General features: G+C 51.4%; 1 protein-coding gene across 1 annotated transcript in view; it reads left to right on the top strand.

Annotated features, from left to right (window-relative positions):
* The window catches only part of Osbpl2 (oxysterol binding protein like 2), a 37,636-nt gene extending 19,181 nt beyond the window's left edge, over positions 1 to 18,455 (top strand). The window contains exons 5-14 of the mRNA XM_010637730.3: positions 3,266 to 3,400; positions 4,051 to 4,148; positions 6,534 to 6,716; positions 8,017 to 8,124; positions 8,750 to 8,839; positions 10,463 to 10,586; positions 12,212 to 12,364; positions 14,695 to 14,818; positions 16,076 to 16,166; positions 18,267 to 18,455. Coding sequence (XP_010636032.1) covers positions 3,266 to 3,400; positions 4,051 to 4,148; positions 6,534 to 6,716; positions 8,017 to 8,124; positions 8,750 to 8,839; positions 10,463 to 10,586; positions 12,212 to 12,364; positions 14,695 to 14,818; positions 16,076 to 16,166; positions 18,267 to 18,369 — 1,209 coding nt within the window. The 3' untranslated portion in view covers positions 18,370 to 18,455. The remainder of the gene's footprint in view (positions 1 to 3,265; positions 3,401 to 4,050; positions 4,149 to 6,533; positions 6,717 to 8,016; positions 8,125 to 8,749; positions 8,840 to 10,462; positions 10,587 to 12,211; positions 12,365 to 14,694; positions 14,819 to 16,075; positions 16,167 to 18,266) is intronic.
* The last annotated feature ends 221 nt before the right edge of the window (positions 18,456 to 18,676 follow it).

Below are 18,676 nucleotides of genomic sequence, written 5' to 3'. Positions count from 1 at the left end.
AAAAAAAAAAAAAAAAATTAAATTTATGTGAGTTTTTTGCACTGCTGGTAGCTTAAGAAAATGCATTTTGTACATTTATAAACAGCAAGAAATTAATAAAATAGGAAAGATACAAATAAGGAGAAAGGAGAGGAGGCTGAATCGTTTACAAGCAGCAGAGCAGCAATCCCACAGGTGAGGTGGGGACAGGAGACACGACACAGCTCCTGTGATTGGTGTTGGGGACAGGGTGGGGCCGTCTCCCCAGCTGCATGTGGGCTGTAGTCAGCCTCTGGCAGTGCCAGGATCGTGACAGGAAATTGGGCAGAGCAGCTGCAGTGTCCAGGGCTATAGACTGTGTGACCTCTCCTGACTAACTGTTAGAGTCCAGCTTCCACTTGCAGCCTCTGGTGCCCTCATTCGTAGGCCAGTGTGTGGGGCCAGAAACTTCCACATTTCACTGTTTCCTGGATGGTCTGATGCTGCTTATTTTTTGCCCTTGTCATTTTGTCCTTGTTTCCAACCAGAGGAAACTTCATTTTCCCCCAACTTGTTATTTTGAAGCAATGTTAGGCACATAGAAAGTTCCAGAATGTCCTCCCATCTTCCCTGACACTGGCTCTCAGATGCGCTGTAGTGCGGGGATCACAATGAAGGACCTCCCAGCCTGACTCCTGACTCCAGAACTCAGTGCTTGGCCAGATTGCCCAGTCTGATGATGGACTCCCCAGGAGGTTGTTATGTCCCCTCCCTTCTATTCTGTGATGGTTCCTTGGTCTCTCCTTGTTTTTGTGACTTGTTACCTTGAAGAGTACTGGCCCACTGTTTGGTAGGATGTTCCTTACTAGGTCTGTCTGCTGCTTTCCCATTCCTAGGTTGAGCTTCTGCATTCCTGGCAGGAACATGCAGAAGCCAGGCCTCCGTCCTCATCCAGGAGCTGGGTGGTACCCTGGGTGATTATACAGAGGGGATCCATTTCTTATAAATTTAATTTTTATACACTTTTACAAATTTAATTGGTTTAAAAATTGGGTCAAAAGTTAAGTGAGGTATATATTACATGACACCACAGACTGGGCGTGTTATACAGAAAAGAGGTTTGTTTTGCCTCGGAGTTCTGGAGGCACAAGGCCATGGAGCCATATCCTTCTGCCTGCATACTCAGGAGTGTGTATGTGTGTGTCCCCTTGTTCTTTTTCTTGTTTTGGTTTTTTGAGGTCAGGTGTCACTGTGCAATCCAGGCCAGCCTTGAGCTCACAGGGATCCTCCTGCCTTAGCTTCCCCAGTGCTGGGATTGCAGGCATGTGCGGCCTTACCCAGCGACTCTCCTTGTTCCTGTACTGCTCCCCACATTCAGTCACAGAGGCTCTGCCTAGGTTCCCTTATCCGACCCTAACCCCTTCCCAAGGCCACGTATGAAATACTATAGTCTGTAACTGCTATATACTCTGACGTGGTTGCCCTGGAATTGAGCAGAATGGGGTACTGTTGTACATTTAAGGCATTCGTGGTCTTTTGTTGATCCGCACAGGCTGCAGTGCACATGTGTCTGCTGAGGTTCTGGGATACGTTCCCGGAAGTAGGATAGCTGGACCAAAGGATAAAAGCCTACAGAATTTCGGGAGCTGTGGCCAAACACTCCATGTGGCTGCATCCTCCCGCACTCCTAGCTCCCAGCAGCAGGAGCCTGCTCTGAGCCTGTCACCAGAGCGGTGGGCAGTGCAGCCTCTAGCTGCCGGCCCTCCTGGCCCCCTGCACTGTGGGCTGTGGATTTGACTCCTCTGGGTTTACAGGGAGGTAGCACACAGAAGGCACTTTAAGCCCTGTCTGGGATACGAATCACAAATGTCTTATCCATTTTGCTTCCTTGCTCTTTTTCTGCCTGCTCTCTCAGTGTCTCCTTTTAGCTCTCTCTTCCACTTGTTCCTGAAATGGGAGTGTGAGCTTGTCCTTCCTTCCTTCCTGCGCAGCCCCTCATTTGCATGTTCTTGACCACACCTAGGTCAGAGCGACCCAGTTGTAACTCCAGTCCCAGCCCTCTTGAGCCCCACATGCCCGCTTCTCTTGGTGTTTCCTGAGCAGGGGGCCTCTCTGACTCCAGGCTGGCCCCTGCCCTCAGCTCGGGCTCAGCCTGCGGGATCTCCCTGGACCAGGCCTGTGAGCAGAGCCAGCAGGACCAGGTTGGTGGGGCCGCACGGAGCCTCACAACAGCCCACAGAGGAGTCTCCCTAGCCCCGCGTGGAGGCAGAGCCAAGGGCTTTGCCAGCTCCATGCCAGTTCACCCTTGCCCCGGGACCTCCAGGCAGCCCCAGCCTGCTGCCATCCTCCAAGCCCTGCTCTGCTTCAGCCCCTGAAGGCCCTAACTCCCTGCAGACCCCATCCTGCTGTGTGCCGCTGTTTCCTCCAGGAAGCTCTTCTGTCTCTTTGTCAACATCAGGTGGATTCTTGGCTTCTTCCCACAAGCATGTGCTCATGGAAGCGGGAGCCACAAGCTCACTTCTAGCACAGTGCCTGGGAGTAGGTGTCTGAGACATCTTTGCTGGCTCTGAGATCTTTGGGCAGAGTCACATGCGGGACAGATGGAGGGCCTGGCCTGACAGCTTAAGCATTTCTTTGTCATCCTGGAGGCTGTGGAAGCTGGGGTGATTTATTTTCTTTTATTTAAGGTGTGATCTCCTGTTGCCTAAGCTGGTATCTAACTCCTGGATAAAGTAGTCCTCCTGTCTCAGCTTCCTAAGTAGCTGAGACTACAGGTGCATGCCACTATATCCAGCTAGGAGTGATCTATCTTTCTTTTTCTGTCTCTCCTTCCTTCCTGTCTTTTTGTTGTGTTTTTTGTTGCTTGAGACAGAGTCTTGCTATATAGTTCAGGCTGGCCTTAAATTCACTATGTAGCACAAGGCTGGCCTCAAATTCACAGTGATTTACCTGTCTTAGTCTCCCAAGAGCTGGAATTACAGGTGTGTGCCACCACACCTGGCCTATTCATGTTTTTTTGAGACAGGGTCTTGCTGTGTAGTTCAGGCTGGCCTTGAACCTGTAACCCTCCTGTCTTAGCTTCCCGAGTGCTGGGTTTCCAGGCCTATGTTAGCCAGCCTGGTGGGAGAGATTTGGCCCTGACACCACTCATCTGGCAGCAGAGTGAGGGAGGACAGTGGAGGACGTAGTCTAGGCATTCTTATGCCAGGAGTGGTCAGGAGGAGCGTGGCCGGCTATGGGGAGGAAAAGGTTCAGGGCCACAGTGCAGTGCAGAGCTCTGGCGCCATGGCTGGGCCCATCCTTGCAGGAGCTGTCCAAGATCACCATGCCGATCGCCTTCAATGAGCCCCTGAGTTTCCTGCAGCGGATCACAGAGTACATGGAGCATGTGTACCTCATCCACAGAGCCTCCCGCCAGGCACAGCCCCTGGAAAGGATGCAGGTGAGCACTGTGCACTGGCTGCAGGACGTGAGTGAATGTGCCCCGCGTGGAGGTCTGAGCCCATGGTCCTGGGGACCCAGGCACCCGCTGGTGGGAAGTCAGTGAGAGGCCCCCAGCTTTGTCCTGCAGTGCATTCTCCACAGGGGTCTGAGGCCCCTCCTGCCAGGAGTTCTGACCCTGCCAAGCTCGTGTCACTGTCATGAGTGTGCGCGCGCGTGTGTGCATATGTGGGTGGCACACGTGTATGGGTGCACACTTATCTGCACCTGTATGCAAGTGTGTGCGAGTGTGCATGCACGTTTGATGCCTGTGTTTGCATGCGTATGTCTGTGGGCAGAAATGTGTATACTAGAGCCTCCGGGATGCTTGTGTACCAGACAGACAGAAAGACAGACTGATGTTGCCATGGTGTTCACGAGGAGGCCCAACTGTGGGGGTGTTGAACAGTGCTTCTCTTTGTGGCTTTGAGGAAATGGAGGGTGACAAATGGCATTTGCCAGGAAGTTCTGTAATCTCAAAACACATTCCTAAGGCAGCAAGAAGTCAGCAGAGTGAGTAGCGCCTCAGAGGCCGGTGCTTGTGCTCCCCTGCAGCACTCTCGCTCGGCTCTCTTGGTGCCGCGTCTCAACCTCCTTGTGGGTTGTTTGCAGTCTGTAGCTGCCTTCGCTGTCTCCGCCGTGGCTTCCCAGTGGGAGAGGACTGGCAAACCGTTCAACCCGCTCTTGGGAGAGACATACGAGTTGGTCAGGTAAGGGGAGCGAGCCAAGTAGGGTGCAGACTGGCCTTGATGACAGATAGTGAGGTCTCGGCTCTGGGGTGGACTCTGTGAAGTGTTTGGAAAGCTGTGGGCAAGAAGATGTTTCACACGCACAGAACATTGTGCTAGGGGGAAGCAGAGCCCTGGTAATGTGGGACAGGGTTGAGGTGTGGTGCTCAGTGATCGGGCCACCTCACTGACATCCACACACAGCCAGGGGAGGCGCGCGGGGGTGGGGGGCGCCGTTCTGAAGCGGAAGTAGGTACTGATAGTGGAATGAGGCTGTCTTGCCACAGCACTGTGGTGAGTGTTGTTGGAAGAGATAAATCCAGAGAGCGACCGCAGAGGCCCTTGTTTACTTCAAGGCCTCTTTGCCGTGGCTATGCCCTGCTGGGTCTCGCAGTGGTGGACCGTCCTGGCTGGCAGCCCTTTCCAGAGCACATGGGTCTTCACATGCCTGCTGGAGTCCCTCCCCACGGGGTCTCTGGGCAGTCACCGCCCTCCTGGGTGCTAGTAGGAGTGAGGTTCCTAGGGCATTGTGTCACATGCCCCCCCCACAGCCTCTGCAGGACTGGACTGGCTGGGATTCTGTCCCCACCTCACTACCTCAGGGCTGCAGTTAGACTGTCCTAGAGACTCCACTGTGGGGAACACACCCATGGACAAACAGGGCAGCCACACGGCCATGCTGTCCGTTCTCTGGCCCTGGGGAGTCAGACGTGTGCAGCTGCCTTGTGGTGTTGTTCCTGCTGCCCGCCTGTTGCCCGCCGGGGTCCTTCTTAGTCTCTCACCCTTGGGCCCTGCGCTCCTCTACCATAAGGTAATATAAACAGAAGCAGCCGCTCTCCTGTATTCCTTCCTGGTTCACTTGCCAGCCCTTCCCTGCCCTGCTAGAGCGGGAACCATCTGGAGTTTTTAGTTGGACTCAGATGTTGGCTGGCAGTGAGTGGCCGAGCACCTGCTCTCCGAGCTCCGTTGCCTCTGAGAAAGCTGGGCTGGTAAGGAGAGTATGCTGTGGTGACAGAACAGGCCAAGCCACCTGGGCTGGGATCTGTCCCAGCAGGAGGGACCATAGGGAAAGACCCCGAGGGCTGTGCTGAAGGACATCTTTTGTGTGCGTGGAGACTGAACCCAGGGCTTAAGTATGCTGGGTTTAGGCATATCTTCTGTTTTGAGTTCACAGAACATTTCTTTTCTGGACAACTCCTGGGCAGCACTAGCCATGGCTGGCAGCCCATGAGCCCCTCGGTCACCTGTGTTGAGTGTGTCTAGCTATTAGGAAATAATTGAGATATCTTGAAAAAGATAAGTAAGCCACCCCAGGGAAGAAGTTCTGGAGGGTAGAAAAGAAGCCATACGGATGAGAAGGATACAGATAGCCCGAGATGCGGAATGAAATATGACACACAGTGAATGTTAGTCTTTCTCAAGAACTTAATTCAGGGGTTGAACTCAGTTTCACAGATTTAAAGAAAAAGCAGCCTCTTCGGATTCCTGCACAGTTGGCTCGTCACACGCTCCTCTCTGGGCCCTGCTGGCCTGCGTCCGCCACTCTGAGCACCTGTGAGACCGGGCTGTTCTGGCAGGGCCACAACCGCATAGACCCGTCCCGCTCAGTCTGCGTCTCCCATCCCTTCACAGCCCCCTTGGGTGGCTAAAAATACACTTGCTTTTCTTAGACAAGTATTCATTTTGTAAATTACATACCTTGGTAGGCAACCTTTTAAAACCTAATTTTTCAACTTTCTTTCCTCTGTAATGGGGAATTCTGATTCCAGCTAAGTTAGTAATTATGTGGTTTAGCTTTTATAATTTTTAATGACTACAACTGTAGGTGTATTCACAGTTCCGGAACAATTAAAAACTGACATTTTTATTGAATAAGAAAGTCTGCTGAAAGTCCTGTTTTCTAGCCAGGAATATTTTGAGGTCTAAGATGTTCCATCCCAATTTCAGGAGCATTATGAAAGGGCTGGACAGGGGTGCCCCTTCCGAGGCCGCAGAGTGGAACTCGAGTTTGTTAGTGTCAGATCTCTGGAAGTTGAAGTGAGAGTTTGGGCCAGTGTCAGCCACATGGGAAGCAGCTCTGCCCAGTGCCCACAGGCTGAGGTGTCCTCCGTGTGGGCGGCTGGCAGGGTGGCCGTTGTGCCCTTTGTGCTCTATGAGTTGGGTAGGTAGGTGGCTGTCTGCTGTGTCAGCCTTAGGCACTGTGTCGTCAGGGAGGCCCCTGAGCCTCTGCCCGCTAGAGGAGAAAGCTGAGAGAGCCTGCCGGCCTGGGCCTGCCCAGTGAGAGGCTTCCTTTGTACTTTGTTGCCACTAATGTGACTGTTTCATTTTCCTTTCCTTCCCCTTCCTTTCTCTTATTTTTGGATCTAGGGAAGATTTAGGATTCAGATTTATATCTGAACAGGTCAGTCACCACCCTCCTGTTAGTGCATTTTATTCAGAAGGGCTCAGCCAAGACTTTGTGTTCCATGGCTCCATCTACCCGAAGCTGAAGTTCTGGGGCAAGAGCGTCGAGGCAGAGCCGCGAGGGACCATCACCTTGGAGCTGCTCAAGTGAGTGGTGCTGGCTGAGGCCGGAGGCCTGCCTTCCACACTGGCTGCCCTCTGGGCGACCCAAGACTTCTCTGCGGGGCAGGCGGCCTTCCTGCCTGGTCAGGATCTCATGGCTTGGGAAATGTTCTCTCCTTGGGACTGGTGAGGTGTGTGTGTGCCCCACATGCCGATGTGCTTGAATCACCACCGTATCCATCATCCCTGGCTGCGTGGCAGCCCCAGACCCAGCAGCCTGAGCCATGGGTTTCTGAGACCCGCAGCACCTCCAGGTAGCACTGAGCGGTACCCTCCCTCCCGCTTCTGAGCTGCTTCAGTCCTGGCCTTGAGGCCTCCCCTGGGCTGCTCAGAGCAGGGCACTGTCCTCCGAGGTGAAGGTAGGGAAGGTCCCTGAGAGAGAGCAGCCATGACAGAAGCCACAGGAGGGGGTGAGGCATGCAGAATTGAAAAGTTGTTTTTAGTGGAGATTGAACCTGGGAGCACTTTACCACTAAGCTGGTGAGGCCCTAGCGCTTATGAAGCAGGTGGTAGAACCACTGAGCCAGATCTCCAGCTCTTTCAAAAATTTTTTACTTTATTTTTGAAATAGAGTCTCACTAAGTTGCCTAAGCTGGTCTTGAACTCACAATCTTCCTGTCTCAGCCCTCTAAGTAGCTGGTATTATAGGTGTGCACCTAGCTACAAACCTTTTTGACTAATGTGTTTGGGTTCCACCTGGGAAACCAAGGGATTCCAAATGTGTGTCATGAAACGTCCCATTCTGAGCTGATTCTTGCCCTTAGCTCCTGAACGTGGTCTTAGGATACAGGCCTGGCCATCTGTTGCAGCTCACATTTGTGGGTTTTCCCCTAGGGCAGGGCCATGTGGAGGATGAAGAGTAAAGAAAAAGGTATGCAGAGCATTGTTGACAAAGTAACCCTCTCCCAGCATCCTCCCCGGGCAGTGTGCCTCCCCACAAGGCCAGGGACCTGCCAGGGACTGGGCATGACTGCACTCTGCCCACTGAAGTGGCTTTTCTTCTGACAACTTCACAGGAAAGCCATTTCCTTTTGTCTCAGTCTTCTTTTATTGCTTATTAACTTGTCTTGACATTTAAGTAGAAAGCTTTGTTGATGCTACAAAGGAAAGAAGAAATAAATTTCAAATGCATGCTAAGTAGCCTGCTTGGAGGGACTTCAAAGCATTCTGCCCCTCAGCAGGCTCCTGGCCATTGCAGTCCAGTTCTGTCTGGTCATGGTGCTCCAGGTCACGTAGTTTCTGTGCCTTGTCGCCCCTCACTTGCTTGTTCCTGGCCTTTTCACAGACACAATGAAGCCTACACCTGGACCAACCCCACCTGCTGTGTACACAACGTCATTATCGGAAAGCTGTGGATAGAACAGTACGGAGTGGTGGAGATTTTAAACCACAGGTAACTGTGCCAGCATGTGTGGCAGCTGGCGTGCATGGCAGGATGAGCTGGAGGGCAAGCCTCATGGGGTTCACTGTCCACGTCCCTGCTCCACTGGCCTGCCTTTGCCCTCCTCCCTGTCCCTCAGCTCCAGTCAGTGGGGGCCCCCTGCTGGCGGTGGCTGGTGGGATTTGGTTCTGGCCAGTGTCAAGGTTATCTTGAGGGGCCCACGTTGAGTGTAGTTTTTAGTCACAACAGCTAACTTAGTTGAGATTTTGAACTGCATTAGATAGTGGTGTCCTCACTGGTGCAGCATCGACTGTCTCCAAACGTGACGCAGTGTCTAGACTGTAGTGCCCGGGAGCGCACGACTTCTGGCTTTGTTCTTTAGCATTGTGAAGAAGTGGTCTTTTGTAACTTTGTAAGTTCCCCTGCTTTAAATGGACATCTAAGCGGTATGTTAGAATTTACAGACGTGTGCAGCCATCACCCAGGCCGGTCACAGAGCATTTGTGTCACCCCTTGTGATGCTGGCTGTCATCCATGGCCACCCTGCACTCCTAGCCTAGTCAGTCCCCTCCCTCCCTCTGTAGTTTGGCCTTCTCCAAGCATTTCACATCATAAACGAAGCCTATTTTTCCCACAGAACCGGTGATAAGTGTGTGCTTAACTTCAAACCGTGCGGACTGTTTGGAAAGGAGCTTCACAGAGTAGAGGGGCACATCCAAGACAAAAAGTAGGTCTGCACTTGTGGAGTGCACGTGCACGTGCACCAGATACAGTTACGCAGTGATGTGTCCCCAGTGGGAATACTGATGGCTCCTTTGCTTAGGAAGAGGAAATAGGGAGTGGTCTTGAGCATAGGTTCAGGGGTTGGGAGAGTGCAGCCCATCCTCGGGAGGCAGTGAGGTGAAGTTGCTCTGAGATAGTGGACCGTTTTACCGAGAGCTAGTACCACAGTCTTAGACTGCTGTGATCTGAAAATGAACCATGTATTTCCCTCACGCTACTGGCATGAACTACATGTAACACCCGACTGGTTCATCCCCATGTGTAAAACAGAGACTTAAGAGTTTCTGTGGGCAGAGAAACATTCAGCGGTGTCTTAGTAGAGTGTTCAGATTTTCCCCTGTTCTGCCTTAATTACTTTCTCTTTAGGGTCTCAAATTACTAGGTATTTTTTCAGCAAGGAATTTGGGCCATATAATGTCAGAAGATTCCTTCCAGCTCTTATGATCTATTTTCCAATTTAAAACACTTTAAATTGCCTCTCCCACTTTCTCTTGGGCACCAGGAACTTAGCTGTTCTCATTGTCTGTAAAAGGCCACCAGACTGGCCCCTTGTCCTAGGAACCTGTTAACTGGTGTGCAGCAGTTAAGGGTGGCAGCCCCAGTGGTGAGGCAGCAGTAACCAGCACGGTGGGCTGGAGTCACCCTGAGCCGCAGGTACAGAGGCTCATGGAGCTGATGATGCCAAACCAGTCTACATCTGAGCGTGCCCTTTCTTCTGAGATAGAGAGTTGCCCACCATGCCATCCCTGCAGATGAGCCAAGGTTGTGGGGCCGGAGCCAGTGAGATGCTGTCCCAGTGACACAAGCCTGTCAGAGCAGCGCTTCATGGGAGTGTGTGACCAGTATGTGCTCTTCCCGGACAGAGGGGAGAAGGGAAAGGGCCCAGCACTGTACTAACTTTTGGAATCAGGCAGATAGCTTTGTGACCAAGAGAAATCATATGCCATCGCCTCAATTTGGGCAAGGTTGTGGATGTGACTGACAGAAAAAGGTCTCAAGGACGTACAGCACTTGAAAAGCCAGTTTAAGAAACAGTAATAGGGGCCAGGAGGTTAGTGGTGAGCACTCGCCAAGCATGGGTAAGACCCTGGGTTCCATCCATAGTGCCACAAAAGCAAACAAAAACAGATTGAAACATGCAAATTTAAATTTAGAAAAATAGATACCCAGGCTGGAGATTTAGCTCAGAGGTTCCGCTGCCTGCCTCACAAGCTCAAGGACCTGAGTTTGATCCCTGGTACCAAAAAAAAAAAAAAAAAAAAAAAAAAAAAAGAAAAGAAGAAGAAAAATAGATAACCCTTCTTGTCCCTGCAGCCCTGTGGTTGCCCCATTGTGAGGCTTTTACCTTCAGTTTTACTCTGCTTTGGTGTGTCAGGGTTGGGAATAGTTGCCCTCAAGTGGCATGAGGCCCCCTAGGACACACATTTCCCTCTTTGCGCTTCTGTTCAGTGATGTCCCAAATACAGAAGGTGTGCCTCAGAGGAGCATGTTCTGGGCCATGGAAGGCTGTGTTCAGATGAAGGGCTTGTAGTTGCTCTTGACTGGGTCTTCACCCGCTTTGTTATAGCAAAAAGAAGCTCTTCATAATCTATGGCAAGTGGACGGAGTGCTTGTGGGGCACAGACCCCACATCCTACGAGTCCTTCAAGAAGCAGGAGAAGAGAGGTGACCACCTGAGGAAGGCCAGGCCGGTGAGTCTCTGCTCTGGGCACCCAGGGCAGAGGGGCCCTGGGGAGCTGAGGGCCACAGCTGCCTGCTGACTGCCCTGAGGTCAGCCCTGTCTTCCGCTTGCTCCTGGGACTGCAGGGAGAACTGGATGTGTGCAGTTTGTCTGTAAAGATGCAACTGCTTGTCCGTCTAGACCTGGTGGTGGTTGTGGGGCCTTCTGTGTCCAGACTGTGTCGTGGTTGCTCATAAACTGCACCTTCCTCCCATGGCTGGAAGTGACCCAGGAAGCCTCAAGTAAGCCCATTTCTTTTCTGGAAGCTCTAGGTTCTGGGTCCTTCTCAGTAAATCTTCCTTTACCTGAGACAGCCTTTATCTATTTAAAAAGTCAGGCAATTTTCATTTCTGCTTTTTCAGTTCTGAATACTAGGTAATATATTCAACAGTCAGAAAAATTGGCAGGGATTTTTCCCCCCCGTACTTTGGACGACTTGTGATTTTAAGACTAGTTATTCTTGATAATTCAAAGATAAGTCATATTTTCTAATTATTTGGAATGTACCAAACTCAAGGTGTCCAATATTTTTTTAAAAAGGTTCAGCCTCCTCCAGGAGTCTTTGTTGTTGTTATTGTCTTGGGGGGGTTTTTTGGTACTGGTAATTGAATTCAGGACCTTGTTTTTTGTTTGTTTGTTTTTTTGTACCAGGGATCAAACTCACTTTGTACTTGCCTGGCAGGCCTGGTGCCTCTGAGGTACATCACCGGCCCAGGAGTCTTTGTGTTTTTTACTTTATATTTCATGTGTGCAGTTAAGACATCTTTTTTTTTTTGGGTGTTTTGAGACAGGGTCTCACTATGTAGTTGAGACTGCCCTGGAACTCACTATGTAGCCCAGGCTGGTCTCGAACTCACAGCGATCCTCCTGCCTCAACCTCCTGAATGCTGGGATTATAGGCGTGTGCCACCACACCCGGCTTAAGACATCATTTTAATAATTCTTGTTTTGTTTGTTAAGGAAAATTCCATTTAAAGAGTACTCATTTGAAGTGTTCTCTCCATAGAGTGGTGTCATGTAGTGCTTTCCCTGGCTCTGCTGTCCCTTGGGACACTTAGAAGTCAGTGCTTCCTGTGATTGCCACCCTGAGTTGTCAGTGGCAGTGGCACTGTTGACGTCAGGAGAGGAGCTCTACACTGAGTCCCAAGTGTTCCCTCTCCTCAGCTGCACCCGTTTACCGTGCTCTTCTTCATCTGGGCCTCTGGCCCTGGAGACAGGGGAAGCTTATGGACAGCGGGGCTTAGTCTGGAAAGCAAGCCACCGGGTGGCAGCACTTGGGCAAGCCCTCCGTCTGCTGCACTTTTGTGCTGAGTGGGGCAGCTGGTGGGAAGGTGTACTCCAGGCGGTCTGGCACCCGGCTTTCGGAGGAGAGCCTAGGGTGCCTGCAGCCACGCCCATCTGTCTGTCTTCTCTCGGTGTAGGAAAAGCCCAGTGCAGGGGAGCTTTGGCACTGATGGCAGGTTGATTGACATTACCACTTGGGAGGAGATTTAAGAAAAAAAGGCTCTCGCTCTGCAGAGGGACTTGGGGACAGGTCTCATTCCCACTGGCTCCTGTACTACTGAGGCAGTAGTACCAGAGTGTCCTGTGTTTCAGGATGATGGCTCAGAAAAAGCTGACCGTGATGTGGCCGGTGATGTGGCCAGTGATGTGGCTGACGATGTGCCTGTGGCTCAGGAGACTGTGCAGGTCATTCCCGGAAGCAAGCTTCTCTGGAGGATCAACAGCCGGCCCCCCAACTCTGCCCAGGTCTGTAGTGCTCACAGCTTCATGCCCCTTTGTGGGGCCAGGCACCTCAGGTCTTCAGCCCATCCCTGTATCCCTGCCCTGCCTCAGTTGGCTGTCTCCGCGCAGTGATGTGCTGTCGCATCTCTGCGTCCACTTCTGCTCTCTAGACCTGCACCCCAGGGCCTGCCTTCTGCAGTGCTTGTGTGAGATCTCCGAACCGGTACCTGGCCACGTCATTGCACCGCCACAGCACTGGCGTTCCCACAGCCACGCCTGACCCTCCATCAGGCACCCGACATGAGGCTGGGCCCGGAGGTTTGCCCTGACTACCTCTCATCAAGAGGGGACTCCAGGCTCCCTGGAAAGACTAGTTTTCTGGCCTCTGGGTCTGTCTTTCTAATCTGATCTGTCCAAGACCGGGTCTCACTGTTGCCCAGGCAGGCCAGAATGCCTGGGCTTAGACGGTCCTGCTGGCTCTGCAGTGCACACCGCTGGGTAGGACTGGCTACAGTGCGGGCATTAAGTGCACTGTGACGTTTACTTTTGAAAGTTGCACTTACAAATTTTATTACATATATATTAGACTAAACTTATTCTAGTACATATAATGACATATAATACAAATGTATACGATATGACTAGCATAGCGTTACATAATATACTGTAATACTTATTACAGGTTATGCTCTTTTTTACTGTAGTCCATGTAGAGCAGCGTGTGCGAAATGGGAAAGGGAGCAGAGCAGACTGTACCTGTGAGCATATCACCTCACTGTGGCCACTGTTGCTTTGTTAGAGAAGTATAAGCTAGTATGATGATGTTAGCTTATTTTTTAGGGGGGGAAAAAAAGCTTTTGTTTTCAGGGAAGTTTTTTTTTTCTTTTCAGATTGATTTTTTTTTTTTTTTTTTTTTTTTTGATTTTTTTTTTTTTTTTTTTTTTTTTTTTTTTGGAGACAGGGTCTCACTACGTAGTTGAGAGTGACCTGGAACTCATTGTGTAGCTCAGGCTGGTCTTGAATTTAGAGATCCTCCTGCCTCAGCCTCCCGAGCGCTGGGATTACAGGTGTGCGCCACCACGCCCAGCATTTAGATTGATTTTTTTAAAAAATGTTTTATCCCCTTTCCCCCTCAAGCCCACTCTCAGGGAAATTTTTTAAGAATAACCTCTGCCCCACCGTCTGGTTCTCTGGTTCTGGCTGAGGCCTGCTGCCTGCCAAGTGCTGGAGCAGACTGGGAGTGGTAGCAAAGGCTCAGCCCATGTCTCCAGCCCAGCGGGTGGCCGGTAGCAGGCAGGGGACACATCCTGGGAGTCACATGGTGCTGTCTTAGCCGGTGTTGGGGACAGGATGGCCAGGGCAGAGCCCCAGGCAGGCTGATGCGGGAGGCCCAGGCCTGGTGCACTGTGGAGCCAGGAGCAGGGCAAACAGGCAACCTCGACTGTGGCTTTGAGCGATGCAGGGTGCCCTGGAAATCACCTGGGCAGAGGGAGACCACAGGGTCTGCACTTCTGTGGCCCTTAAGCCACCTCCTGGGACATAGTGACAGGCAAGAAAGAAAAGGAAGCTGGGTGGGAGCAGAGGGTCAAGGCCAAAAGGTCCAGTACATGCGCAGACTGCAGTTCTATCCTCGGTGTGCTGACAGGAGGTTCTCAGACACAGAGATGTTGAAGCCAGGCGAGGTGCACAGCTGTGACCCCTGCACTTTGGCAGGTTGAGGCAAGAGGATGGCTAGTTTGAGCCCAGCCTGGGCAACTTAGTGATTTAGTGAGAGCTTATCTCAAAATAAAAAAAAAATAGAAAAGGGGCTGGGGATGTAGTTCAGTATGAATGCCTGGGGTTCAAGCACCACTAAAAAAGGAAGGATATTGAGTAGATAGGTGTCTAAATCAGCAGTCAAGATGAAAGACTAAGCTGGAGAACAGGCTTCCCTGGTGCAGAGTATATATGGTGCCCTAAGACTGAAGAGTGGCGCACACCTGTGATCCCAGCACTTGAGAGGCTGAGACAGGAGGATTGGTATAAGTTCGAGTCCAGCCTGAGCTACTTAGTTCAATGCCAGCCTGAAGTACATAGCCAGACCCTGTCTCTAATAAGAAAAAAAAAAAAAAAGACTGAAAAACGGAAGAGTGCCAGGGCTGAGACCCTGGGTGGCCCCGTGGGGTGAAGAGGGGCAGGCAGTGTTTCTCTGGGCTCGGAGGAAGCAGGTGCTGGGCTGAATAGGACACAGTGTCCCTGGCAGGTATGTTCTAGTGACACATGGCTACATGCAACAAATTCAGGGTGACCACGGCTTAGACCGTGAATTATGTGCACCAGGGGCCACTTACTGTGACATTCCTGTGCCCCTGCAGATGTACAATTTCACCAGCTTCACTGTGAGTCTCAATGAACTAGAGTCAGGCATGGAGAAGACCCTGCCACCCACGGACTGCCGCCTGCGCCCGGACATCCGTGGCATGGAGAATGGCAACATGGGTATGTCCTGGGCCGGGGGCATCACAGAGCACTTGTGTGGGTGGGCAAGGGCTTTCGCCTATGACAGGCCCCAAGACTTTTCAGTCAGACCAAGAAGCAAGCAGGCCTTCGAGGAGCCTGCCTCTCATGCAGCTGTGAGGCACTGTAATAGCCTTTTATAAACCAGTAAATTAAACTCCTAGAAAATGAATGACAGCAGGGCGGCCTGTGACCCCAGCACTGTGGGAGCTGGGAGGACTGCAGGTTTGAGTCGAGCCTGGGCAATTTAGTGACCTAGCAAGATCCTCTCTCAAAACAAAAAGGGCTGCTGATGTAGCTCAGTATAAAGGCCGGTCTCTCTCTCTCTCTCTCTCTCTCTCTCTCTCTCTCTCTCTCTCTCTCTCTCACACACACACACACACACACACACGCACCAGCTAACACACACACACACACACACACACACACACACACACACACACACACACACACACACACACACACACACACACACACACTCTAATGTTTATTATAGAATTCATTGTGTATTAGGATTGTATTTTAAAGTTATGAGTTCATTCAGGCCTGCAGAGAGTCACTGTTGTGTTCCTGTCTTGTTCTGCATTAGGACTGGGCAGTAGCCTGCAGTGGCCACCTGTCTGTCACTCTCCTGGTGAGCACTGTGTGTGTCAGTGCTCCGTTTCAGCATGACCGTGACCAGTGTAGGTTAGAACTCCCCACTGCGGATTCCTGCTGAGGGGCCCTGGGCTCTCCTGTAACCATGCTTCAGAGGAGGAGCCCACCTGCTGGTTGGGGAGGAATGTAGTCTGCATGCCCAGGAGTCCACTTCCTACCTAGTCCTGAATGAGCTCTGCGCTCAGTTTATAGAAGCCACAGTTTTTCCAGGAGGGTGCAGGTTAAATAGGGCTCATCTTGATGACAGTGGCTTTGGATTCATACTTGAGGGCTGTGTGACCTCGCCTGGTCACGTCAGGTGGTGGTGCGTTGCCACGTGTATGTCATGGCCCACACTTGGAGCAGTGCTGTTGCCCAACATGGTGGCTGCTGGCTCTATGTGTCCAGGCGAGCCCCTTCAGCACCAATACGGGGAAGGGTAGAGGCAGCTGGGCCTGGTAGCCGGGACAGAGCTTCACTTGACAGTGGCTTCCCAGCCAAGGTGGAGCTCATCCTCTAGAGGTCAGAGAGCAGGGTCCTGGTGCCTCTGAAGTGACTGGAGCTTGGAGCAGGCAGGACCCTTAGAAGCCCATTTGCTCCTAGATCTGGCCAGCCAGGAAAAGGAGCGGCTGGAGGAGAAGCAGAGAGAAGCCCGCAGGGAACGCGCCAAAGAGGAGACAGAGTGGCGGACCAGGTGAGGCGGGCGTGCAGGAGGAGGGTGGGCAGGCAGGTGTGTTCCCCTCAGACCTGCAACCCTGGTCGCCAAGGGTAGCATTCCCCCGGCACCATGAGGTGAGGCACAGCCTGGGCTCCTGGTTAGCGCACACTCAGCTTGAGGCCACTGCTGGGGGAAGGCTGTACAGAGGCCCGGTCACCAGGCCCACCACTGCTGCCCGCTTCCCCACGTGTCCAGTTCAAGGGCGCAGTGCAGCCGTCCACTCAAACAGAACCCAAGTGGTATGAAGGCTGGTGCTGCCCCACAGCTGCGCACATGGCGAGGTCACTCAGGTGTTCCGGGCTACGGGTTACGGAGAGCCAGCACCAGTCTTCTCAAGTGTCGGCTGGAGCCTGGCCTCCTGCAGGCCCTGCTCAGTGCAGGACACACACTACATGCAGATGTGAGGGGGCAAGGGGTGCTCAGCCCGGGAGGGCATGTACACAGGTGGGGAGATCCACTCACATTGGCTGTTTAAATTTTATTTATTTATTTATTTTTGTACCGGGGATTGAACTCGGGTCCTTGGGCTTGCAAGGCAAGCCACCGAACCACTGAGCTAAATCCCCGGCCCTTTAATTTTTTTTTTAGTAGTCATAAAACACAGTCTGTTTCATAGGGTTTATTAATCTGTTTTAAATAAGCCCAATCTATGTTTTGTTAATATAAGCAGTATTATACATTACATACATATACTATATATATATATGTGCATATATATGTATGTATATGTGTGTGTGTGTGTGTGTGTGTGTGTAGTGATGAGGATGGAATCTGGTGAAATTGAAAAAATGAATGATGGCCACAAATGTACTAAATAAATATATGAAAAAAACCACTGAGCTAAATCCCCAGCTATATCATTTTTTAAGAGCTGAGCATGATGGTATAGCCTATAATCCTAGTATACTGGAGGCTGAGGAAGGAGGATTACAAGTTCAAGGTAGTGAGGGCTACATACCAAGACCCCATCTCAAAGAAAGGAAAAATAAATCTGTTGCAAAAATCTTTGGATGGTGGGCATGGTGGCGCACGCCTTTAATCCCAGCACTTGGGAGGCTGAGGCAGGGGAATCACTATGAGTTCTTGACCAGCCTAATAGTGAGTCCAAGGTCAGTCTGAACTATACAGTGAGATCCTGTCTCAAAAAAATAAAAAAAGGGCTGGGGATTTAGCTCAGTGGCACCATGCCTGCTTCATAATCGCCAGGTCCTGAGTTCAATCCCCGGTACAGAAAAAAAAAAAATCTTTGGGTGTTTTGAACAGCTCCATCTTTTCAGGCTTCCCTCCCTCACTTTCTTCTGAGACCAGGTCTCGCTGTGTTGTCTAGTCTCTTGAACCTCGAACTCCTAGGAACAAGTAACCCTCTTGCCCTAGTCCCAGGGAGCTGGGACTGTAGGTCCATACCACCATGCCAGCTGCTTCACTCTTTGCTTTGGAGGCCTACTAATAACCACCCTAATGGGATGTGGTTGGGATTTTTAAAATCAACTCTTGATCCTTAGACTTCCAATTTAATATTGAGCCTTTAGTGGTTTTATATTTGGAATCTCCCTTCGTTTCTGAGAAAAATCATCAAAAATAACCCTTTTTTAAAGTGTCAAAGGTATAAAAAATTATATTGTGAAAATAATATTTTGTCTTTAGAAGATGATTTTCTTTGTAAGCTCCCCAAAATAGGCTTCATGGCAAATTGCAAATGTTCTTAGTTGCTTTTGTGCCATGGAACAGTTGTGGCGTGAAGCTGCAGGTGGTGCAGGCTTTAGAAGGAGCCAAGGGCGGCGGGAGCTGTGGGCAGTGGCTGCAGTGGCTTCTGACTAGGACCAGTGCCTGGAACCTGCTGACCCGCAGGCTGCAGGTGCCCTCTTTTTGCTATGAGAATGTCCTGGTGAGAAGGTCTTTGCTGTTGGGAATGACATTGACATAAGCGGATTGTGTAGGTTATCGCACTCGGGTGAAAAGTGGTCAGTAATTCTCACTTGAGAGTTTCCTGGGCTGCAATTCTAGAACACTGCTGCTGCACAAGGCACAGGTGGTGGGTGCCGGGCGGCTTCTGACCACACTCCCTGTGTTCCGCAGGTGGTTTTACCCAGGTGACAACCCCCACACTGGGGCTCCTGACTGGCTGTATGCGGGAGATTACTTCGAGCGGGATTTCTCTGACTGCCCCGATATCTACTGAGGGCCTGGAGGCCCAGCCTGGAAGCCTACGAGGTCAGACTCCGTGCGAGGCCACTCTGGCTCCTCCTGGCAGAGCCCAGCTTTTCTGACCCAGCTCACCTCCAACTGCCCACACTTCACTTCCCCGTGGCTGCCCTCTGTGAAGCACCACCCTGAGCCTCGGAAGGAAAGCCTGCCTGCCTCTTGTGCGACAGAAGCAAGCAGGGCTGGCAGCTGGAAAATCTGTGACTAAAGCGAGAAGCAGGAGGGGCTGTGCGCTCCTCACAGGCTGTGGCCTGGGGTTTCTGAAGGTGTTTCACACCCAGACT

This window comes from Fukomys damarensis, unplaced genomic scaffold (assembly GCF_012274545.1).
Source record: "Fukomys damarensis isolate Sample0158 unplaced genomic scaffold, DMR_v1.0_HiC HiC_scaffold_22, whole genome shotgun sequence".
NCBI classification, from domain to species: Eukaryota; Metazoa; Chordata; class Mammalia; order Rodentia; family Bathyergidae; genus Fukomys; species Fukomys damarensis.
Note: the sequence above shows the minus strand (reverse complement) of the source record. Positions and strands in the feature narration are given on the sequence as shown.